Source organism: Rhinopithecus bieti, unplaced genomic scaffold (genome assembly GCF_001698545.2).
Source record: "Rhinopithecus bieti isolate Rb0 unplaced genomic scaffold, ASM169854v2 scaffold_3879, whole genome shotgun sequence".
Taxonomy (NCBI): Eukaryota; Metazoa; Chordata; class Mammalia; order Primates; family Cercopithecidae; genus Rhinopithecus; species Rhinopithecus bieti.
The window spans coordinates 115,073-140,902 of record NW_016804177.1 but is presented as its reverse complement, the minus strand read 5'-3'; the positions used below and the strand labels follow the sequence as shown (position 1 = coordinate 140,902).

The following is a 25,830-nucleotide window of genomic DNA, read 5'->3' as shown; positions in this document are numbered from 1 at the left end:
TCATTGTCCCTCTCTGCGTCTCAGCCAATTCCCATGATTCTTAGACTCTTACAACAAGGGGATAGGACTTCCACAAGAGTGACATGGCTGTCTTCTGGTCCAGTTTCCCTTCGGAGAGTGGATAGCCCATCAACTGTTAAAAAAAATTAAGCATTTATGAATCATTGGGAATTAATGAGAAGAATCAAACTGACCAACCAACCAAACCAATGCAGACTGAAAGTCCTTTAATTTTGGGGGTTTCTAAGGGCATGAGTTTTTACTGAAATGAACAGAATCAATGAATCAAATGGGCTTATATCCAGAAACTCAAGCATCAAAAAAATTACAAAAAAAAAAAATTGGAGAAGCTGTGGCATTGTTTTGCAGTGTGTGTGTGTGTGTGTGTGTGTGTGTGTGTGTGTGTGTGTGTGTCTCAGGTTGGGATCCCCACAGTGGTCAGTGATATGGAGAGGCAAGGTGTCTGCCAGGCCAGTGTGGAATACAAGGCTCTGGGAAGAGGACGCAGACCTCCCAAGTACTACCACGTGTCACATATGACACTGAAAGCCTTAGATCCTGCCTTCATGGCTTTGGTCTCTGGTAGAACTTCTGAAATCCCTCTGAGGGGCGAACTTCATATCTCTTCTCATAAAACAACTCTGCCCAAACCTCTGCACTCAGAGATCACCAAATTCTAGCATTGCTTCTAGCAGCTTAAGGCTGTGTCCCTAGAATGACCACAGTATTCTTAACATACATGCCTGGGAAGGCTCAGCCCTGTCAAGACAATTTTCTCTGCTCCAGCCAAAACCTAGAGAGAAGCTGACACACCCCTGAACCCAACTAGAGCAGTTACTCTAGAAGCCTGAAATGATAAACACTTTCTCTGCCCTTTGGGATGTGAATCTACCACCCAATCCTGTTTCCCTGAGGACCTGAGAGCCTTCTCTTTGCAATGCAAGCATTCAGGGAGCTCACTCCTGATCTTCCCAGTGCCTGTAGAAAGAGTAGAGGCTGACTTCAGTGGTTTCTTCCTGCAGTCTAACGCATGGCTTCCTGTCCTGAAGATAAGAGAAGTTTGTTTCTGCCCCAGGTGAGTCAGGATGAAGACATCCAGGTGGTCTAGTCACATGGACCAAGACCCTCTCCACAACCCACAGTGCCTTAGCACGCTCAGCCTTTAAAACAGCACCAGGGGTTAGTTTTGGGGATTTGAGTCCAATCCATACTGGACTCTTCTTTCCCTGTGCAATCATGTTACCGAATAAATTCTGTCCTACTGCTTTAATCATGGTTAGTTTTATGTGTCCTCGACTGAAAGGAGAACACTTTTTTGCTTTTAGAAGTCAATCTTTTTTTTTTTCATTTTTCCCCCAACTTTTATTTTAGATTTGGGGGCACATGTGCAGCAGGTTTGTTACATGGGTAAATTATGTCTCTGGAGTTTGCTGTGTGGATTATTTTGTCACCAGGTATTGAGCATAGCACCCAATTAGGTAACTTTTCCATTCTCACCCTCCTCTGTCCGTCATCTCTCAAGTAGACACTGGTATCTACTGTACACTAGAAGTCAATGGTAAATCAAAAGAAGCCACTTTCTTTGGATCTTTTCAATGAGGTGATGAAGACCACGAGTGATTTATGGGGGAACTATGCATACCCAGCGCGAGGTGGGAAGCCAGAAAGCCCCTGACTGCCTCTCTGGACTCCTCAGCTCCTTCCCTGTCCTAGGCCCCCTCAGTTTTCCCATCTGCACAGTTATTTTCTCTACTGGCCCTCCCGTCACAGACCCTTCAGGATTCTTCAATAGGAAGACAATCAGAGAGTCTGGGGAGAGGGGATCCCAGAGCCCTGAAACCCCGGTGACAACTGTCCCCTCCTGGGGAAGGTTTCCATGGAAGTGGTAACTCCTGCTGAAGGGAACAGCTGCCCAGGACTCAGAGTGGTGCTTGGAGATGGAAACACTCCTGGGACCAGAGACAGGAGGGCTGATTTGGGTGGGTGAGTCCCTCCAAAAGGCCTGTGCCTTCTCACCGTTGGAAGAAACCAGCCAAATTCCTTCTTGTTAAATCCAACGATGTAGGGGACAGTGTGGAACTTCCTTTCAGCTTGAAGCTCCTCAGGTGTTTTTGGCAGCACCACTCCATCAATCACGGTGGGCGTGTGGGGGTAACTCTGGGGGAGAGAGCAGCACAGCGCCTGTGATTTTCACCCAAGGTCACACTCATGTCCCCAACTCTGCTTGTTTGAGGGTGAGACCCACACCCCAGACTGGCGTGACCATAGGCCATGGCTACACACACTCAGGGTCCTAACTAAGGAGGGTAGGTGTGTGGCTCAAGGGTAGAACTTCAGGCAGAGGCTGACACTGGTCAGATGATGAGGAGAGGAAGAAATCTTCACTCAGATTGAAATACATGTATTATCTATATAAAATTACATGTCTATGTATTTCAATTTGAAGCGCATGCATTTCCCTCTCTCTGTCCATAGTTGATTTTCAGTAGTCCCGGCAGTTGCTTCTGATAAAACTCCCATGAGTGCTGAATTAGAGAATAAAGAGTCATCACTCAAAGGGGAAATACTGGGTTAGATTCTTGCAAACCTCTGGTCACAATATTTTCATCAACCTTCTTTTACGTGTGGTTTTCTGTTGAAAGACACTTTATATATGTCTCACAAAGAGTGAATTATAAGTAGGATTATTTTTAATAAAACACCAGCTGGAAAGCGCTTCCCATTTTTGTGACCCTGGGTAATATGACTTCAAATTTCCTTAGTTTTCTACTTCACAACAGTGCTGTCCACCCTGCTTTTTAAAAATTCCTTCATCATCTCGTGAATCTCCCAATGTAGTTGCTTTTCCATCTTTCCACATCTCCATCACACACAGTAGGTGTTACTTTAGCACTTCCCATCACAGCCTCACGTATGAACTGGCCAATTTCCTCCTTCTTTTCCTGGACGTGCAGTTTTGCGGATTTTTCAACACTGAATGCACGGCCAGCAGTACTACCGAAGCTTGTCTCACACAGGGGCCTTCCCTGTAAGGCACAGCACAGCCTGCTTAGCTCAGGAACGCCAGACAGCAGCACTACTCTTGGGGGCTACTCTTAACAGTGACATCACCACAAAAAGCACAAAAATGCAGAACACAAGGCACTAAATAGACCGTGAAGAGGATACTTGTTAGCGTAAGAGATGAAACAGGAAGACAAAGGTTGCCTTGCCAGATCTCAGATGGAATGTGCCCATCATTCAGATCCAGTTTCCTCTGCTCTGTGCCTGCCTGTGTGTGACCATGAGAGTGCCACCAGTATCGATTTGGGGGTTACAAGGAAATTTTAGTAAGCAGGTGAATTTATAAACGCAGAATCCGTGATTAATGAGGAGAGATTGTGCTATCTATCTGTATTTAAACAAGAGCTGTTGTTGATCCATGGGTGGCTTTGAAGAGGTACTGAACCCTCATGACTCAAGGAGCCTAAACTAGGATGTGATGCCCTATTAGAGAGAAAATCATGAATAAAAGAATCAGTGATGAACTCACAGTATATTGATCCATATCCCAATTTTAGGTTTTACCTTTGATAAATAATTTATATATGGTCACAGATTAGAGAGAGCCAGACTCATGTGTTGCCACCAGGGCAGCTGGTTCTGGGTACAGTTATATTTTTATATTTCATGTTTAGTCACAGTGGTGTTAAAAACGGAGCATGGACATTGAAAGCGGATTAACACCATCTGAAGCCTGGCTCTGCTACTTACTGGCTGAGTTTCACCTGTGTGGGCCCCAGTTTTCTCATCTAAGAGATGAGTTATTGTGAGGATTAAATGGCTGAACACATGTAAAATACTTAGCACAGCACCTGGTGTCTGGAAGGGCTGAATGAATGTTAAGTATTACTTGTTAGCAGGGTTGCTGCAGGTCCCTCTCAGAGATATCAGTCCTCTGTGCCATCTTCCCAGTTCCATGCCACATGGGCTGTATTTCCCTCCTGGATATCAGATGGAACTGGACAATTCCTAGTCTTTGAGAACCTATGGCTTCTGGGACCTTTGGTCTGCTCTACAAAAATCAATGAATAATGAGCTAGTTCGGGTTGCCTGGGGGAGATGTTCTGTAAAGTGAACCAGACCCAGCTGGACAAGGTGCAGACCCTAACCCAATATGGCTGACAATATAGAACAGGATTGGGGTGCAAGTCTGGGTGCCTTGAGAGGCTGTGCAGTTCAGGCAGGGCTGCCATGGGAGGCCAGCAAGAGCAGCCCCTCTGAAAAGAAGATGCAAGACTGGCTACATGGAGGAGGTGCTGCCCGCCTGCGGTGGACTCTGGGCATTGAATGATATTGACAGGTGAGGAAACGAGTGAGAATTTCTAAACAGTGGGACCTGCATGAGCAAAAGAATACAGGTGTCTCTGTGCAGGGTCAATTCCAGAAATATCCAAGAGTTCTGGGCTTGGAGGGATGCCGTGGGCTAGGGTCTAGAGGGACGGACAGGTGCAGAGCCTACCTTCTGCACAGTCTGGCACATAGTGCGCATGCAGGTGTGTTTTGAAGGACTAACTCCATGGAGGGAAGGGGATTTGTCTCATAAGGAAGGTCAGGCTTTTAAGAAGTGGGGGTGATGTGCTCTATCTTTGTTAAGGAAGGCCAGTCTGGCTGCACCATGAGACATTGAAATGGGGGGGGATGTGAAGTACAAGAGGATAAAAGTTGAGGAGAGAAACAGGATTGCCCCATTTGGGTGGTGGCCAAGTGGGAAGACTGCCATCAGCAACAATGACAAGTGATTGTTGTCCACTCAGAGTTTACAAGAGACTGCCCTGTGTGGGCATGACCCTGGTTGTGTCAGAAAACTCAGGGCATCCTCCACTCCTCTCCCTTTCTTACCCCTTACATCCTGTCCATCAGCGAATCCTATCAGCTATTCCTTCAAAGATATCCAGACTCCAACCACTCCTCCCATCCCCACTACTACAGCCCTAAGCAGCCAGGAGTCCTTGCCTGGATTATGGCAATGCAGTGGCTGCCCAGCTGGTCAGATGCATCCACTCTGCCCCTTTCCTATAGTCTATTTGAACACCAGGGGCAGAGACCTTTGTGAAATCTAATATCAAGTGACTCATCTGTTCAAAACCTCCAAAGGCTTCCCATCTTGCTCTGAATCCAAATTCAACTACTTTAAATGATCCCTCTCCCACGTCCCATTACCTCTTTACCCTCAAGCCAGTCTGTCTGCACACTTGGTTCTCTCCAGCTAGACCTGCCACTTCTGTCAGGGTCTTTGCAGTGGCTCTTCCCTCTGCCTGAAAAAGGCTTCTCCAGGTTTCCCGACAGCTGGCTTCCTGCCTCCTCCAGAGCTTGGCTCAAATGCCACCTTCTCATTGAGCCATTCCCGGATCCTGCTACTTAAATGGAAACCACCTGCACTAGGCCTGCTACTAGTCTTCTTGGCTGTGTTACCCAGGTGGGTCACTGCCCCTCTCTGGGCCTCATTATCAATCACACAGGAGTTATTATAATTACCCAAGAGAGGATTCTTTCACTCAGTTAATTGGAGCTTAAAGGTGCTAAGACTCAAAACCTGTAATCAAGAAACAAAAGGTCTTTACCTTTCGGGGGTCTCCATGTAAGTCCAGAGTCAAGAAATTCTGTGAAGACCAAGACAGAGGATGTGGGTTAGAGGCTTCCCAGGAGAACACTGAGTGGGGTGGGTGGGGCAACAGAGGTGTCAGGTTCTCCCTCTTGGTGCTGAGCTGGCTGGGCCCAGAGGAAGTGGGCAGGACTCTGGCTCTGCTGGGCCTGAGCACAGGGTGAAGGCGTAAAACGGAGGGATGGGCACCAGCATGGGAAGGATGGGTGGGCCGGGGACTCTGAGCCGGGGTTGCTGGAGCTCTGGATAGGACACCTGCTTTTGGAGTCTGACCTGTCCACCATCCCTCTCCCCTTTCTGTTCCCCAGGGAAGAACACCCCCATTCTTTTTCAGGAACCTCTTTCTTCCCCTATCGCTCCATGAATTCAGGTATCTATAAGATACCTGGGGTGCTCCATCTCCCTGATCGTGGATACTAGTGCACGGATAGGCATATACCCATAACAGTCCAATGAAGTTTACCACAGAACTTTTGTAGGAATTGTTTGGAAAAAGGGTTTCTAAGTAGATAAGATATAACTCTAGAGCACTGTTGTCTTTAACCTTCCCAGGAGACATATCTGCCTAAGAGTGAAGCCAACACAGAGTTGTGCAAAGAAGAAGGATAGAGAATGGTAGATTCTCAATAACATCCTATAGGCATCTGGATCCAGCAATGCCTGAAGCTCTCAACTCCTGAGTTTTTCAGTTAACATGAGATGCTATTCCAACACATTCCTTTTTCCGTTCACGGCACCTTGGGGGAGTTTTCTTATCTCCCATTACACAGCTCTGACTCATACAACCCACTGAAACTCACCCTACCCCATGCTTCTCTTTGGTGTGTGTTCATGAAGATTGTAGTCATTGTAGCATTGCACTGTAGCTCACATGTCTGACCTGTTCACAGGAAGTAACCAGTGCAGGTCTCTCCATTAAGGATTGTAGTCCCACTAGCTAGGACAGAGAGAGAGAGAGAGAGTGTGTGTGTGTGTGTGTGTGTGTGTGTGTGTGTGTGTCTGTGTGTTTCTGTGTGTTTCTCTGTGTCTGTGTCCAGTGTGTGTACTGGAGGCAGTGGGTAATCATGGAGGCACTTCCACAAGATCTCAGAAAATCTCAGAAGGATGTCCCAGAATCTTAGGGCTGGATTTTCCCAAAGTTACCAACTTTTTCCTTTTAGGCTGAGTCATCTAATGCCACATGCAGAATTGCTGGAATATTTGCCTCCTTCCAGGCATTAGAAAACAGGTGTGCTTTAATTCCTTGGACACTTTGATCATTTAGAGCCTGAACCAAGACTTAAGCTCCAAGACCACATTGGACTCAACCTATGGAAACACAAGCAGAGTCCAGTGGTAGAGACTGGCCCTGAGACCCAGGAGTAGCCTCAGGTCCAAGGAGAGAGACCAGGGATCAGGCTACTCCTGAGCTTGGAATTCACACCCTTCCCCTCAAAGGGAATAGTTCCTAATGGCCCTGGGTGCTGTGTCGTCTGGGTGTTTGTCCTGCTGGGCTTCCCTGTGATGAGAGACTGCCACGGTCATCCATGAATCCTAAAGATCCCCAAGTCCTGATATGTGAGAACAGCAGGAACGGCAGAAGATATTCTAGACCTGCAGGTGTGGGTTCTGGGTCCCACAGTGTTGCCTCTGACTTACTGGAACCGTGACATGAGCCAATTACAAAATTCATCTGTCTTTGTTACCTCTTTTAAAATGGGCACAATGATCTCAAAGCTGAATTCCTCAAGAAAGATAAGGTGGAATTAGGGTTAAGGGCATGAATTCCCAAATTCCACTGTCTGGTCTCAAACCTGGCTCCTCCACCTTCCCTGTGAAGCATACCTTATGACTATAAAGAATGCCTCACCTCTGTGCTGCCACCATACTCAACCTGCGAAGTATACGAATGTGTTTCTCTTTGGATAGTTCCCTGTGAGCGGGAAGTATGTCCCCTTCATGTCTGTTTCACTACCACTAACACCCACCCCTACATACTTATCATGGATGGATGGGTGGATAAATGGTGGAATGGATGGATTCTCCAATATATGAGGTACAGTTGAATTGGATGGATACATGAATAGATAGGTTTAAACTAACAGGTAGGTGACAACTGGATTGTTGGTTTTGGAGGAATGGATGATAGAGTTAAGATATATGGTGGCTGGATGATGCATGAATGGTGGATAGATTGAAAATAGATAAATAAAAAGTTGTGAAGAAGTTGATGTTAGATTAATAAAAAGATATCAGTGAATTGGATGAATTAGTGAACAGATAGATTCATAAGAAGATCATAGTGGATGGATTCATGATTGAGTGGGTGGATGACTATCCTAGAATGACAACTGAGTCAGAGTCTCCGAAAATCTAGAAAACTGGACCACTACCAGGTCTAATACAGAGAGTTTTTAAGTCAACGAAGATAAATTGTGACAGCTTTCTGAAAATCTTTGAGCTTAATATCTCCATTCCCCAAATTCAGGATGATGGTGTCCCCTGGGAATATGTACTGTTTAGTTTCTCAAAAATACATCTGAAAACAAGAATGGCAAAATATTAAATTTTGGTCAAATATCAAATTTGGTCAATTTTTTATCATGTTGTTTTGGACTTTTTTTTTTTTTAACATTTGTGCCATTTTCAATAAAAAAGAACAAATTAGATTCCCCATTCAGATACTGAGACTCCTGAGACTTGAAAAATTGTTCCAGGTAACTGTCCCAGGGCAAGAGGACAGCTGAAATGAAGTCTGGGACCAAGTTTACAGGATTTGGGCTACAGGAGCAGGCAACTTAACCATTTTCAATGTCGTCTCCAAGAGCTCCTCTTCCGTCTTCTGTCGCAGACAGTGAACCATGACAGCTGAGCTGGTGGTTTGACACCCAGCAGTGTTAGCAATTTTCTGCAAAAATCACAGGCAACAAGGGAGTTCAAGAGTGAAGTCCCTTCCCCCCATCAGTATGGAAAAACGTGTTCTATCCCAATCCGGACTTGTACAAGTGGCTGGGGTAGCAGAAGAAACTACATAGGGCCATGTAGTGTCCATGTCCCCTCCACATGGACATCTGGCTTTGAGCCAAAATGACCTCTGCACACCTCTTGTTTTTGCCTTCACTTATTCACCTAGTTTTGTTGTGTGAACAAATGAATCAATGAGTGAATTCCCCAGGAAGCAACCCTGGTTATCAGGCGCTCAGTGTGGAACCGCTCCAGGCCGACAGCCCACAAGTGGGTCTACAGAACTCAGACCCTGAGAGACACAAGACACCATCACTGCCCAACATGGTACCAGGCCCTGGCACACAGGAGGAGTGAAGACACAGACAGGGCACTGTACTGGCTGTCCAGGCCCATAAGCTGGAGTCTCAGCTCTGCCCTGATCACCTGCTGCCCTTGGAAAATCCCTTCCAAGCCCTGCATCCATTTGCCCGGCTCTGAAACTGAGAGGTTGGGTGTCTCCTTGCCCTTCCTGCTCAGCCACTGCGGCTTCAGTGGTTCTAGGAGAACATCAGCTAGAACCTATGGCAAGAGTGACCCCTGAGGATTCAGGAGCATAGAACCAAGGGGGTGGGGGCGTCCACCGGGGAACTTACCTCAGCCAGGGGCTTGATGTCACCCTCCTCCAACAGAGCAGGAGTGAGGGCCACACCACTCTCAGAAATGGCCCGGTGGAAGAGATTCTTCGACAATGGAGAGAAAATCTGGGAGCAGAATGGAGGGGAGGAGAGTTCATGTTCAGGGGTGGGGTCAGTTACTCACTTGCTCTTCCGGACTACATCCACCTCAGCTCTGCCCTGGCCCCACCCCAGTTCTGCCCTGGCCCATTCCCCTCAGATCCTGGGGGTCACTGGACACGGTGTCTCCTCCACTCACTTGGCCTGCTTGCCAGACTCACCTCCCACCCAAGAGAACCTCCCACCCAAGAGGACCTAAGTGGGATCAGGACAGGACACAGGGCAGGGACATGACAGGAGGTGTGTGGCAGCTGAGCCTAACCAACAAAGGTATTGGAAAGGCAGCTTAGCATCTCCTAACCACAACTTCTGATTCAGCATCTCCATTACTCAGAGCTTATCCTATAAAATGATCCTGGAGGCACACAAAGATTTCTAAGGATGCCTCTGCTGTTTACAATGGTACACACTAGACATAACCCAAGGGTCCAATATTATGAGATTGGGCAAATAAATGGTTTTTCATTCTTATCGTGGAATACTGTACAACTGTAAAATACATTATTAAGGGACAACATTTAATATTTAGTAAAGTGTGTTGTATTATAATATTCAGGACAGTATTTTCATGAATAAAAAAGACAAAGATTGATAATAGATGATAGACCTATTGATCGGTAGATTGATGGATAGATGGATGGACAGATAGATATAAAGTCATGGAAAAGAAGACTAGAAAAATCCATGTCAAACTGAGCACGGTGACTATCCCTGGGTTATGGGATTGTAGATGGCTTTTGTCTTTCTCGGGCTTATCTGTATTTTCCTTTTCTCTACTTTAAAAAGTATAAAAATGTTTTCCTCTGTGTTTTCAACTACAAAGCCAACACAGGAGTGAAGACTCCAGCAGTGGGCTGACCCTCTGCCCACCTTGTGGCAGGCGGAAGGCTTCCTACGGCTCCCGGTACTTCTCATCTGGTTTTCACCCCAGCTCCCCCAGTTTCTCCCGCACCCAATCCCCCACTCCAGCAGGACCCCTCACACCCACAGGTCGCGTCTGTGTCCCACAACCCCTGCCCCATCCCTCCCTATCCCCGGCTCCATACCTCCTTCCTCTAGCCCGCCTGCCCTAGCTCACCTGGTCTCTCAGTGGCAGAGAGTGTTGCCTCCTCCCTAGGCATTAACCAGTCGTCAGACCACCACAGAGGAATCCCCAGCCTGCTCAGTGTCCATGTCCCCTCCACATGTAGATCTGGCTTTGAGCCAAACAATACCTCTGCCCACCTCTTGTCTTTGCCTGCCCTTACTCATAATTTATGCCTATTCCTACTTCCCAAGAGAAGGGAAGTGAATCCTCATGTTAAAATGAGTGAGAGAGAGAGACAGAGAGAGAGAGAGCTCAACCAAGCTAGAAGAGGGGAATGCCACCATTGCAGGCTGCAACTGGAGATACATAGGGCCCTGGGACATTAAGCTCAGCTCAGATTCCTGGGGGCCAAGGAAAGCTTGGTTTTTAGCTTTCCACCACCTGATGCTGGACAGTGAGTAGGGTTGGTCCTGAATCCAGGTATTGTAAGCAGAGGTGTGCATAGCTGGATTGACAGGTGTCTAAGAGGTCTCATCAGCATCACATCCAGTGTGGGGTTGGGCCTGGTGCCAGGAGCACTCACAAGAACAGAGACACTTTCTCCTCCCGCTGACTCTCCAAAGATGGTCACAGAGCCTGGGTTCCCTCCAAAGCTGGCAATGTTGTCCTGGACCCAGCGCAGGGCAGCCAGCTGGTCCAGGTGACCCCAGTTCCCTCGGCTGTGTTCATCCCCTGTGCTGTGAAGAAGAGAACAGATTGAGGGTGGGGAGCAGAGATGTCATGGCAGGACTAGAGATGGGGCTGGGGGCTCTCAACGAGCCCCAAGGCGGGTGAATCATGATGTCAGGAGATCGAGACCATCCTGGTTAACATGGTGAAACCCCATCTTTACTAAAAATACAAAACACTAGCTGGACGTGGTGGTGGGCACCTGTAGTCCCAGCCACTCGGGAGGCTGAGGCAAGAAAATGGCGTGAACCTGGGAGGTGGAGTTTGCAGTGAGCCGAGATAGCGCCACTGCACTCCAGCCTGGGCGACAGAGCAGGACTCCATCTCAAAAAAAAAAAAAAAAAAAAAAGAAAAAAATAGAAAAGAATCAGGCTGGGCTTCATCCCACAAATGGGTATATACCCAAAGGATTATAAATCACGCTGCTGTAAAGACACATGCACACGTATGTTTATTGCGGTGCTATTCACAATAGCTAGACTTGGAAACAACCCAAATGTCCACCAATGATAGACTCTGGATTAAGAAAATGTGGCACATATACACCATGGAATACTATGCCGCCATAAAAAGCTATGAGTTCATGTCCTTTGTAGGGACATGGATGAAGTTGGAAACCATCATTCCGAGCCATCTATTGCAAGGACAGAAAACCAAACACCGCATGTTCTCACTCATAGGTGGGAACTGAACAATGAGAACAATGAGCTGAGAACACTTGGACACAGGGTAGAGAACATCACACACCAGGGCCTGTTGTGGGGTGGGGTGTGGGGAGGGATAGCATTAGGAGATATACCTAATGTAAATGACGAGTTAACGGGTGCAGCACACCAACACGGCATATGTATACATACGTAACAAACCTGCACATTGTGCACATGTACCCTAGAACTTAAAGTATAATAAAAATAAAATAAATAAATAAATCATAAATTAAATAAATAAATAAAATAATAAATTTTATTAAATTAAATAAATACCTGTAATCCCAGCACTTCAGGAGGCCAAGGGAGGCGGATCACTTGAAGCCGAGAGTTAGAGACCAGCCTGGCCAACACGGTGAAAAATACTCTACTAAAAATACAAAAGTTAGCCAGCCATGCTGGCGTGCGCCTGTAATCCCAGCTACTCAGGTGGCTGAGGTAGGAGGACTGCTTGAACCCTGGAGGTGGAGGTTGCAGTGAGCCAAGATTGTGCCACTGCACTCCAGCCTGGGTGAGGGAGCGAGAGTCTGTCTCAAAATTAAATAAATAAATAAAAATAATAAATTTTATTAAATTAAATAAATAAAAAATAAAATAAATCAAATAAATAAATAAAAATAATAAAAAAATAGAAAAGGAATAAGGCTGGGCTTCAGCATCTCTGAGACCCTGCCTTGCCTTGCTACAGTGGTGATGTATGGTTCTACATTCACTCAACTGGCAACTATTTACTGAGCATCTACTGTATGTTTGACACTATCCTATGAGCTAGAGCACATCTGAGAGCAAAAAGGGTAAAACCTGTGATGACACAGGGCTCCCACTACAGATCACAAGCAGATAAACAGATCTATAGAGAGAATACAATGATCTTCGGTAGTCAAAGTGCATTAAGGTAAATACAATGGAGTAAGGAAAAAAACAGGGGTGGGACAGGGAGTGCCATTTCAGATCGCAATCAGGGAAGGCCTTCTGGAGGCAGTGGCATTTGAGGTTTTGGAGGCAAAGACCTTCAAAAAACAAGCACAACAAGCAGATGAGCCTTGCAAATATCCAAAGAAAGGAATTCCAGGTAGAAGAAAAAGCAAGGGCAAAGGCCCTGGGGCCCAGTAAAGGAAAGTGTAAGTCAGGAGGTGCAGCTAGAGAGAGCCCTGGGGCCCTGATAAGAACTTCGGCTATTGGCTATTATCGTAAGGAACATGAGAAGCCCCTGCAGTGTTTTGTGCAGAGGCATTGCATGATTCAACACACATGCTAAGTGATCACTCTTGGTACTGTGCGACTCAGCCTCAGGGTAAAAGTGGCAGGTATCTGAAAGTAAGTGTTAGGATCATAATCAAGGTGAGAGACAGAAAGCTTTGGCTGGGGTAGGAGCCAGGGAGAAGGTGCGAAGTAGTGGATTCTGAAGGTGGAGCCAAAAGAGTTATGAGAAAATAGAGAGTCCAGACTGCCCACAGGGCCTTCTCCTGAGCCCCCAGGAGGATGGGGCAGCAGCAGCTGAGTGGAGGCGTGGTGGGAGGAGCAGTGGGAGTCAAGGATTCAGCTTGTTCCTCCTTCCGGCACCTTTAGACAGCCAGGGGTGGGGAGAAGACAGTAAGTGATGCCTGTGGGTTTCAAAGGTGAGATGGGCTGGAAATGGGGGCTCTGGGCTGCTCCCTGGGATCACTGGAAATTAGTAGGGAGGGAGAGGGAGACAAGAGAGGCCTGTGGACAGGGAGGAGGAGGGGCCAGGAAAGGGACTGGGAAGGAAGCATGTCACAGAGGCTGAGCAGCCATTGGCTGCTGCTGTGAAGTTGGGTGGAGAGTAGGGGGAGGTCATCGGTGACCGCGAGGAGACCAGCTGGGTGGCGTATCCAGGAAGAAACCTGACTGGCATGGGTGGAGGAAACATACGGAGAAGAGGAAGTGGAGACAGATCATGAAGCAGCTTTATTATAATGGGGAGCAGAGACACAGCCTGTGGCTGAAAGGGATGAAGGTGATACAGCCAAGACTGACCTGGGATGCCTAGCTGACGGTAGACCAGAACCCATCCTCCATCTCCCTAGGCCTCTTCATCAGTGAGGAGAATTCTTCCCACAGCCCTTCCAGCACTCACTCGAGATTGGGGTGCTGGGATGGTAACACTTAGAAAAGGTTCATAGTGGTTGCACCTTGAAGGAGACCTGACTCCTGTCCCCATGGAGACCTGATGGGGAAGACTCAATCTCAATCCTTTCTTCCTGCACTTGCCAGATTTCAAGCAGAAAATGGGGTGAGTGGGCCCCAACACTCCTCCAGGAAGGGGTCAGATGCTCCCACACCCCACCATCTGCAGCCCTCATTTCTTCACCCACAACATGCCCTGAACTCCCTCTGTGACTCTGCCCCTTCCCTCCTTACCATGAGAAGTCAGATGTGTCAACCTTCAAGAGCTGGGCTGCCTCCTAAGTGTCATGACAGAGAAATTCAATGTGCTGGAGAAACATAGGTGAAGAAGAGATGAGTCTTTCAGTGGAGGTAACTGGGGGCTGGGTCTTGCAGGATGATGAGCAGTTCCTCAGGTACTTAGCATTCCAGGCAGAGGAACAGCACATGCAAAACCTCAGAGGCAAGTGGATGAGTGTGGCTGGGGAGTGAGAGGGTAGGTAGTGTCCAATTATGATGAGGTTTGTATGCTACAATGAGGAATCTAGCTAAGGTCTCCTGAGGGTTGACATGACCAGAGTTGGGTCCTAGCAGCCTTATGTTGGGGGCCAAAGTGCAGTGAGGAGAGTCTAACTTCCTACCTGAAGAATCCCCAGATGCCCAGACGGTACTGAATGGTCACCACCACCACGTTTTCATGGGCAGCGAGGACCTGCCCATCATAGGTTGATGCTGCACCCACCATCAGCCCTCCTCCGCAGATCCACACCATCACCTGGGCAGGGAGGAAGCAACATACCGGTTACAAGACACAGAGCCAGAGAGCACTCAGAGGGTGTTTTGTTTGGTGACCTACCTGTTGGTCACAACTAAAGGAGGATGTTACCCAAAGTTCACCAGCGCCCAGCAAGGTTGCAAAAGCCAGTCTCTCTCCTCCAAAATTCTCCCAACCGGGGCCCAAGCCACCACCCCACTGCGCATACCCTGGCTGCACCTTTCTTTCTACCCAGCCTCCAATGCCTCCTCCTCCCAAGGCTCTTCATGATGAGAACATCATCATAGGCTAGCAAAGGCTAAGGATGTTGTGTTCTCCCCCTCACTCCCATCACCCTCAAGCCTGGACTGTTCGTGCACTCAGCGTACCCATGGGGCAGCCCTCGTATCTCAGCTTCATCTCAATTTACTCTCTCATAATGAAGTAAACTTCTCTGTGCATGAATGACTGTCTCAAGAAGCACACATACCTGTGATGGTGTCTCTTCCTTAAATGCCTCCTCTATGACTCTGCATCTCCAAATCCTATCCATCCTGCACAGCGCAGCCTAAAACCCACCCGCTTCAGGATGCCTTCAATCAATGGACTAATGCTGTCTGAGAACTTACTATGTGCCAGGAACTCTGCTAATACCCGAGATGAGAGTAGGTACAATTCCTAATGGAAGGTTCTTGCATTTTAAAAGTCCACATAGTGGGGAAGTAGTGAGAGTGACTAAAATAATAATATTGTAATAACATTATTCATGAAATATAAAAGAACTCATAATATAAACTATGTACTAAGTGCTGTTCTAAGCACGTGTAGTTCTAGAACCTGTGGCCATTCCTGGAGGTTCTCCTGCCTCCAGGTTCCCAGAGTTCCTGTTTCTCCCACACATCTAATCCCTGCCTGCTTCCTGGGGAGGGACTGAATGTGCATTCATCTGTGTGTGAAGGCTGAGCCCGAGGGCTGGCCTGCAATAATATGCTGAAGAGAGGATATGTCTCTACAGCCCAGATGGCAAGATCTTCGAAGGCAGGGGCTGCATGGAGTGGGCTCATGTTCCCCCTTTCCCTGAAGCCCCAGGTCTAACTGTGTATATGGGGAACTGAGTACAAAATAGAAGAATGAATGAATGAATGAATGAATGAGTAAAACTTTCTCCCACTTCCTGTGTCTTACAAAGCACATGTAGGGCCAACTTCTAGTCACACATTCACAGACCTGCTCCCCTACTCCTGGGCACCATGCCAGAGTGCCCCTGGGAGACTGGCTGGATGTGACACTCCTTCCTCTTCCACCCTGGGGTGGCCTTCTTTGCCAGGAGACCCTCCCTACCCTGCAGCTGGCAGCCTGCCCCATCTCCAGCCCTTCGTTTATTTGGGAAATGCTGACACATTGGGTCATCAGCCTTTATCAAGACAATTACGGAGGGAAATTAGGTACAAAAAAATCCCAGATATTTGGCCAAAGGCAAAAGAAAGAGCTTCTGGTATTGTCCCAGGCTCCGCCCCCAACATCTGTACCCAGACAGTGAAAGTTACACCAGATGAACGTTGGTGTACTGGAGAAAGGCCACATAAAATCTCAATGCCCTACTCTGTGTCCAAAGCACTGGTTTGAAGATCAGAAGACTTGAGCCAAAACTACCCTACTGCGTGACCTCCCCTTCCCTGTCTGGGCCTCAGTTTCTCTATCTGAAAAGAAAGAGTTGAAGTGTTGGCTTTTCTCTAAGTTCCTTCCACCGCTAACATTATTGAAAATCATGTCTTAACCACTCTGGGTGCCAGCTTTTTAATCTAATAACTAAAAGTAATCATTTACATCCTTCTATTAGCATGAGGGAACTTGGAACAATTAAGATGTTCATAAAGATGCACAGCAAACTCCCCCAGAGTTCCTGTGTCACGAGGGGAAACTGAGGTGTGGAAAACCTGTGTTACCTGTGGAGGCCCTGAGGTCCTGGCCTGTGCAGCCCCCTCCCCAAGCTGCCTTCATCCCCTTCCGATCTACACTAGAAGATCCGGGGTACTGGAACTGACAGGCCTTTACCAGGGGATCCCACGGCTTACCGGAAGCCTGTTTTTCTTGGTCAAGTCAGCAGGAGTGTAAATATTGAGGTAAAGACAGTCTTTGGAAACCTTGAGAGAAATGTTCTCCTTTCTGTTAGTCAATAGGTCTGAGAGAAACTTCCCCGCCTTGGGATCTTGGGTGCACCTGGGGACGGGGAAAGAAGAATCCCTGAAGTTCAGCCAGATATAAGCCAGGTGTCTTCTTTGGCAGGGCCTTGGACTGGGAGGTTTAAGCTTGAAAATGGACTTGATATTTACAGACTCACGACATTGTAGTTGGTAGGCGGCTATCAGGGGCTTCAGGTGGGGGCACTGGGACTCACTAAGGTCTCCTAAGATCAAGCAAAGTGAGAAGGGTTTCACACCTCTTTTCTTCCCAGAACTTTGGAACTCCCAGTGTTGAGGAGGGGAGACAAAAAATACACTGATTCTCCTTGGATGGTGACATTTCTCACAATATCTTAGGGGTAAAATCTTTGTGGGACAACATCAGGAGAACTGTGCTCTAGTTTTGTCTCTCCCACACATTTACGGGGTGACCTTGGGTGAATTCCTTTCGCATTCTGGGTCCCAAATCTACTAGTTCTAAGAGAGAGCAGTGAGCAGTGATTTCTACATGAGTCTTGCAGCCCTGACATGCCAAGACTCTACCATCAACCTATCCCAGGCAAGTGCCGTTGGTGGCCCTGATGAAAGATCTCAAGGATACAACATAGATGAACACTGGTAATAGTTATTGAGTCCTCCCAGTGCTCCAGGCACTGTTTTAACTACCCTTCATATGTTAACTCATTTAAGCCTCAGATCAGTCCCATTACCTAGGTTCTATTATCTCCATTTTACAAATGAGAAAACTGAAACCCAGAGAGGTTAGAGAACCTACCCAAGCTTACATAGCCAGGAAGATTCATGCCATGTGGTTCTTATACACAAGTATATTATAAGCAACAGTCCCAGACCTCAGAGTACCGGAAGGCAGATGTCACCGCCCCCACTAGGTACATGAGGAAACTGAGGCACTCAGGCTCTGGGATGACACAGCTGTCAAGTGACAGAATCAGAGTCAGCAAAGATGACTTCTTGATTTCCATCCTGGGAGATTTTCCTACAGAACACCAAGTGCAAGCGGCGTAACAATAATGATAATAATACAAAGACATTCCAATGTGAAGAAAGGGAAAAAGAACCCAACTTCACTGGTCTTTGCATAAATGCAAACTAAAGAGGAAAATAAGATTGCTATTATTATTTTCGTTCTGCCTACCCAATAACCAAAAACAATTTTAATAACCCGAAGCACTGCAAAAAAATCTAATGAATGGAGATTTTTGTCCATCAATGGGAGAAGTGTAGTTGTAATATTTTGGCAGGGAATTTTAACAAAAGATACATACTTTTTGACTCAGAAATATAACTTTTGGGAACTTATCCTAAAATATTCATTCATTGGCATAAAGGTTTCACTACAAAATATTCATCACAGTGCTCCCTATATTATCAAAAACATCATATGTAACTTAGTGACCCCAGATAAAAGCTTGGGGAAATTAATTATGGTGCAATACCAAATATAATGCAGCTGCTAATATCAGGCTGTGCCATTTAATGGCATAGAATGATGCTCATGATATACTTAATGAGCAAAGCAAGCATCCAAATTGTCTGAACACAGCACTCCTTTTTAAAGAAAAAAAGTATAGCAACAGGCCAAAAAACTGGAATACAAACAAAATATTAGATCATAATACTGTACCATCTAAAAGATTGACAGCTGCTCTCTTTGAGTGGTGGGATATTGTATGTGATTTTAATTTTCTTACTTTTCCTTATCTAAATTTCCTAAATTTTCTGTAATAAGTATATACTATACTTGCAGTCAGAAAATAAAAACAGTAAATATTATTTTTTAAAAAAGGAAAGAAAAGAAGGCAACCAGAGGTGGGCTGCTGGAAAACCTCTGAATACCTGGCTGCTGAGATGCATGGGGTTTCCTCTGATGCCTGTAGGGTCCTTGGTACCCTGGGGAGTGGCGGTGAGGCCAATTAGAACCTTTGGGCTTTTCTTCCCAGCTTGGCCAGGGTGAATGGACACACCTGCCATCGTTCTCCTCAGGAATATGGAACTGGGCACACCTGAGAGTTGAGCACTTGCCAAGAGGACACCTCACTTCACTTGCCACCCACACACCTCCTGGCCCTCCCTTCTCCCCACTGTGTCAAAATTCAAGACAGCAGAATTCATGGGATCCTTCTTTCTGATCTCCCTCACCTGCTCAACTGCTTCTTTGTTTCCAAGGCACTTATCCCGTTCTAACAGATCACATAATCCATGGAGTAATTTGCATGTTGTTCTTATCTGTCTCCCCCTGCTAGAATGCATGCTCCATGAACCTAGGGATCTTTGCTTTGTTCAATAATGGATCCCAAGAACCCAGACACATGCCTGGCACACAGTAGGTGCTCAATAAACGTGTTAAATAATGGACTCCAGAATGCTGTGAGAGTTCTGGAATGTTCTTAAGGATCTACAATGATCTTAAGGATTCCAGAGCAAAGGATCAGCCCACTGGGGAACTGCCTTGACTCCTTCCTGCATCACTTTGAGGTGAACATCCCTATGGACACATGCCACAGCCACCCCTGGCTTACATAGGAGGGTAAGAGGTGGAATTCTTCACGAAGCTCCATGGCTCTGCAGGCTGCGGTGGAGTAAACCTCAGGGGTCCAAGAGGGGCTTGGCAAAAGGGATTCCCAGGAAAACGGCCACAGGCTGTGCAAATCCTTCTAAGCTGACGAACTTCCCCAGCACTTTGCCTTGCACGGTGTCCACCACAGGTGGTGAGGACGGGTGCCCTGCTGGACATGGAGAAGAAATCAGGATTCATCAGAGGCAAAAGGCTGGACCCGGATTCCAGGTGGGGTTTGCCACTTTCTAAGTGCATGACCTTGAATAAGTCACCTAAACCCTCTAGGCCTCAGTTTCTTTTGATGTACAATAGGGATGAGGATCACTGTCCTTACTAACTCATTGAGGTGGTTTAAAGCGTAAATTAGATTTGGAGGCATAAAACATTCAGCCAAAAATAAATGCAAGAAGGAGAACTACTAGGAAAGAACAAGACATTTATCTTCCCCCTTAGAAGCCTCTGGAAACATTTATCCATTAGAATCCTGGCACTGAGCCACATGCTGGATGAGAGGATGAACAAGAGGTGCTCCATATTCTCAGATGCACTGACCCTTGTAGGGAAGGGTCACTTATACACCTGGACCTATAGACGGGAAAGAAGCGACTATGTCCTGGGAGAGGTACTCATAAGGCAGTCTAGGAATTAGAAGAGGGGGCAAGGCCTTCTGATTGCGGGCATCATGGAGAAGCTGGGACTTGCAGTAGGGGAGAATTGAATAAGGGGAGATGAGACGCAGGGAGTGGTACCCAGCAGAGAGAAGGGAATGTGCTGAGGCTCAGAGCAGCAGAATGCAGAGCCTGCCTGGGGAAGGAGGCATGGCCCACATGCACCAGGTGGTGTCTGAAGGGAGTGGAATACATTCCTGGAATGAGACAGCGCATGTCAGGGAGGGCCTAGAATGCCAGGCTAAGGGCTTGAGTTTTCTTTAGTGGACAAATAAGCAGCAGGGACCATTCCAGATAAGGGAAATGATCAGGTCGAAGAACATTTTTCTCGTGGCCCTGGGCACATCTGATCCATTCTTGCAGCACAGACAATGCTTCCTCATTGAGCTGAAATTCATTTCCCAGCCTCCACATCAGTCCTGGTTCTACCTGTCATGGGACCGCACTGGCCTGATCTGATCTGTGGCCTGTGGCCTTTCAGACACTTGATTACGCAAGCCAACCCCTCAGGTCCTGTCTGACTCCAGTGACCTCAATTTGTCTAAGCTTCCCTCCTACGAAATGATTTCCAAACTCTTGTCCTCCCAGTTGCCCTGCTTTGGATGTAGGCAAGAAGGCAATATCTCCGTCAAAGTGGGGCCAGAGCAGAACAGAACAATTCAGATTTGATCTTACAGGGGAATATCCAATCGCAATGGAAACTCCCTATGCAAAGCCCAGATACACAACAGCATCCATGTCTCATTATCAGCCAGCCCCACACTGAGAATATTTAACTTGTTTTCTTCTGTTGTTGTTGCTAATTACAAATAATATTGAGATAATTTCCTCGGAAGCATGTTTATCAACATAGCAATGGGTGGTGGCATTACATGTGGCCTGTTTTCTTGGTGATTTCCATGTTTTCTGCACTGTATGGGATTTCTAGTCTTCACCTGAAATCCTTCCCACCCCCATATTAATTATTTTAAAATTTTAAATAAAAAAGAAAATATTTATGAAGAAATATGATGATGTCTAAAAGGTACTTTGAAAGACTTGGAGACTGGGCACAGGGGCTCACATCTGTAATCCCAGCACTTTGGGAGGCCGAGAAGGGCAGATCGCTTGAGGTTAGGAGTTTGAAACCAGCCTGGCCAACATGGCAAAACCCCGTCTCTACTAAAAATACAAAAATTAGCTGGGCATGATGGCGTGCGCCTATAATCTTTGTTACTTGGGAAGCTGAGGCAGCAGTCCAGGAGGCAGGGATTGGAGTGAGCCAAGATTGCACCACTGCACTCCAGCTTGGGTGACCGAGTGAGACTCCATCTAAAAAAGAAAAGAAAAGAAAGCAAAACTTTGTCCCTGACCAGTTTTGGGGGACATGGAAGATGAAGACCAAAGAGCTGGCTTGTGATGCTGGATCCTTGTTTACATAGGCTCAGTGGAGATGTCAGTGGGTTATCCTGGCAAGATGGTGCCACAAGACTTGGGCACTTCAAGACTGGAAGGAAGCCTGGTGAGAGAGCAGGGTAGAATTTTCTCCTAGATGGTGAGGGTACACACCATGGATGTGTATGGCTTCATCGAAGATGCCAGTGTGAGAGGGAAGGGAAGAAAACAAAGATCAAACACAAGGACCACTACAACCAAGACCGAAGATCCATCAGAGTGGGAAGGAGAGAACATCCCAGCATCCTGGAAGTCCAGGGAGAAGAGGATAAGGTGCGAGCTAAGATTACTGAGGGCTTCAGGGAAGTGGAGGAGGGTCAAGGCAGAGAAACCATTGGGCTGGTCTTTCTCAGCTCAGGGATTCACTTCAACAGGATGAGGTGGATGGCAGCCAGATTGCCAAGCATGAAAAAGTGGGTGAATGGGGGGAAGCAGAAAGAAGAATGGGAACAAGAGCAGTTGTCGCTGATGTTATATGAAGCATGAACATGGTGGGCACCTACTATGTGTCAGGCATGCATTCCAGTTTGTTTAATCTTCAAAAAAGCCTTGCTGGGTAGGCATCAACATGCCCAATTTACAGAGAAGGAAATTAAGGAAGTGGAGGCAGCCTGTATGGTCTTCCTAAGGAAGGAAGTGGATGGTATTGCCAGGAGTAACCAGAAGTAAAGGAACATTCAGCTCCAAGTAGGGTTCCTCTCTTCCTCTGCCCTTCCCCACAATTCCAGAACTCTCACAGTGTCAGGCTGTCAGAAGGAAGACAGGATGCAGATGGGGCCTGGGCTGTCAGGATTCAGGATCCAGAGACAGACCCAGACATGATTTGTACTACATTTCCCTATGTGAGTCTCAGTTTCTCTGTCTATAAAGTGGCACGGGGGTATTTTGAGGCCCCTCGCTGCACCCCCTCTAAGTACCATGTGTTTTGCTTTCTGTATTCTGATGCTCTGGCATCTGAGGCTTTGCTGACGTTGGAGAAACTGTCCCTCCCAGGGTCCAGCCAACCCGGATCCCACACCCCAACCACCTCTTTGATCTGGTTGCCATGCCCTGGCCACTACCCACTTGCCCTAATTTTGCCAGAACTAGGTACCAGACAACTAGGAACAGCCCCTGTGCCCCAGAGACCCCTGAATTATCCCAACTCGCCAGTCCTCAGCCTGGGGATGGCCAACTGAGCTGCCTAAATTTCTCACGTGTGCGGCTTGAGGTGGTCCGGCCGCCGGCCTCCTTGGGGCAAGCAGTGTAGGGCGGTCTCAGGGTGTTCACCGTCTGTGCGTCTCCGCCCGGGCCAGGCTGACTGGGCTTAGCTGCTCCAAGTCCAAGTCCAAGTCCAAGCCCGGAGGGCGCGCATCACCGCGGAGCCGGACCTGTTTTGTCTGCCTTTTTACGCATCTGCGTCCACCTCAGCCCAGAGCAAGGATTTCAAAAAGTGCCCGGCATCTTTATGTTTCAGAAGGACTCACCCCAAACCGTGGAAGCAGCGAGAGTGCCCAGGACAAGAGCGCGGAGCCACATCCTGGAAGGACCACTGGTCTCGGGGCCTGCAAGGTCTTCTTGCAGCTGATCGGGACTGCGCTGTCCAGCCAGGAGCTTAGCCCCGCCCTGAGCTACCGCCCTGCTCTAATTGTGAAATTTCGGAAAAGCCTTCCCTATCTCCAGAACTCCCTGGGCGACGCTTACCTACAGTCCCAACTCGCCAGTTCTCAGCCTGCCTGTCCTGCCTTTCCTCTTCTATCCTTGGAAGCCGCAACAAAAACACCTTGGCCTGTTTCATCAAAGCAGTCTGGTCTACACTCTCAAATTACAGAGAGCTAATAAATTCTACCAACTACTTGTTGTATAAGGGTTTCTTCCTTGCAGGACTCTAACTTCAGTACACTATGAAGGCCCCGAAAGGCCCGCACCAGCAGGCGGATGCTTTCAGGCAAAGGGATACTTTAGTATGAGATCCTCAGAAAAACTTTAAAAATTTTAGAGCCACTCACAGTCCCACAGCTCAGCTGGGTAACTTCACACACATCTCAGCTCCCAGGGCTTGTGTTTCATAGCATTCCAGGTTCTCAAGTTTGGAAGCGATCTTAAATTTTAACCAGTCTGCTTTCTAATGCCTGAATTAGCTTCACAATATCCTGCCGACTGGCCTAGCCTTCTGTCATACAGCTCCAATGTCAGTTAAATCACTATCTTCCAAAGCAGGAATTTTTGGACAGAATGTAAAAACGATTCCATCTCTCAATAGCCCCTGGCTTTAATCATTCATCCATTCATGTACCCATCCATTCTGTGAACACTTACCAAAATGCCTGGCACCTGGCCATGTATAATGGATACAAAGGCCAATTCAAGACATGGTTCAGTGTCTGAAGGGACCTCCATTGGTAGACAAGACAGATGGGGTGGAGAAGCAGCAGGGGTGATGTCAAGGCTATGTGAAATCACCAAATCAGGGTGATACTGAGTGCTCTGGGCACACCTGGAAAGCTGTCATTTACAAGATGCTGGGGACACAAGGAAGTCACTTAAAGCCTCTTTCAGGAAATACAATGTATTCACTCAAAATAGTGATGTGCACAGCTATTTGCTAACAATGAAGACAGGATGTGTTGTGAAAGGAGAAAATAACAGGTTGCAAACTGTTGTGTTGTGTAGGCAGCTCCTCAGAAAGTTCTACATAGAGTCTCCATATGACCCAGCAATTCCCCTCCTAGGTGGCTACCCAAGAGAACTGAAAACATGTCCATAAAAAAACTTGTACACAAAGAGCAGTGTCATTCATACTAACCAAAAAGTAGAAAAAAACCCAAATGTCCATGACCTGATGAATGTGGAAATGAAGTGTGGTCTATGCGTGCAGAGGCATATCATCCAGCCATAAGAAGAACATGCTACAATGTGGATGAAGCTGGAAAACATTTTAAAGGAAAGAAGCCAGCCACGAAAGGTCACACATCATATGATGCTTTTTATATGTAATTTAGATTACGTATTAATTTAATATTTAATAGGCATATTAGGCAGAATAGGCAAATCCATGGAGACAGAAAGGGGTTACCAGGGCCTTTGGAAGGGGAAAGAGACGGGAATGAGGAATGACTGCTAATGGGCATGAGTTTTATCTTGGGGGTAGTGAAAATGTTCTGGGATTAAATAGTGATGATGTTAGCACACCTCTGGGAATATACTAAAAACCACTAGCATGTACACTTTAAAAGGTGAACTTTATGGTTTGTGACTTCTATTTCATTAAAATAATGAAATATTTTTGGAATATCTGGGTAAGTATAATATCCCATTTTAGTAGTGACATATGTATTTGTCTGCATAAGAAAATACTGGAACGCTATATACCTAATTAGAATTACAACAGCCATTTTCTGGCTGTAACCTTGTCAGTGTTTTTGCTTATTTGCATTTTCCACTTTTATTTCTTCATATATTCATTGACAAATATTTGCTGAGAGCTTACTGTGTGGCAAACACTATGCCAAGAGTTTTGTATGCAGGATCTCAGTTCTCAAAATAACCCCGTGAGATTAATGCTGTCTCACGATCTTAAATTGATTTCTGTTGTTTAAGCCACCCAGTCTGTGATATTTTGTTCTGGCAGCCTAAGCAGACTAATACATAGGCTCAACCAAGTCCGTTCTTTATTCCCAGAAGAAATTAAGGCCCAGAGATGGGGAGGGATTGCCTAAGGTTACACAGCAACTCAATGGCAAAGTCAGAACCAGAACTTGAGGCTTCTGCCTTCCAGCACAGTGTGGCTGGCAGCCATTTCTCTTGCTTTAATACATCAGGAAGATGTTCTAATTGGCAGCCTTATCTAAGGTAAAACACCATGACTTTGTACACAATCGGCTTGTCAGTTCATTGACCCAGGCTGAGCATCGTCAGGCTAACGGGTTAGAAATGGCTAGGGGAGGCTGGGCATGGTGCCTGCCCCTCTGTAATCCTAGCAGTTTTAAGGGGCCAAAGTGAGAGGATTGCTTGAGACAGGAGTTCAAGACCAACCTGGGAAACATAGCAAGACCCCATCTGTACTAAAATAATAATAATAATAATAACAACAATAATAATAACAAGAAGAAGAAGAAGAAGAAGAAGAAGAAGAAGAAGAAGAAGAAGAAGAAGAAGAAGAAGGAGGAGGAAGAAAGAAGGAAAGAAGGAAAGAAAGAAAGAAAGAAAGAAAGAAAGAAAGAAAGAAAGAAAGAAAGAAAGAAAGAAAGAAAGAAAGAAAGAAAGAAAGAAAAAAAGAAA

The 25,830-nt window shown here is 46.7% G+C and overlaps 1 protein-coding gene across 1 annotated transcript in view; it reads right to left on the bottom strand.

The window, feature by feature from the left end:
* LOC108526381 (liver carboxylesterase 1-like) overlaps positions 1–23,088 on the bottom strand; it is a 33,590-nt gene extending 10,502 nt beyond the window's left edge. The window contains 11 exon segments of the mRNA XM_017867116.1: positions 53–133; positions 2,017–2,157; positions 5,604–5,642; positions 8,427–8,531; positions 9,223–9,330; positions 10,974–11,127; positions 14,595–14,728; positions 16,783–16,927; positions 19,431–19,515; positions 19,518–19,634; positions 23,037–23,088. Coding sequence (XP_017722605.1) covers positions 53–133; positions 2,017–2,157; positions 5,604–5,642; positions 8,427–8,531; positions 9,223–9,330; positions 10,974–11,127; positions 14,595–14,728; positions 16,783–16,927; positions 19,431–19,515; positions 19,518–19,634; positions 23,037–23,088 — 1,161 coding nt within the window.
* Between the last annotated feature and the right edge of the window lie 2,742 nt (positions 23,089–25,830).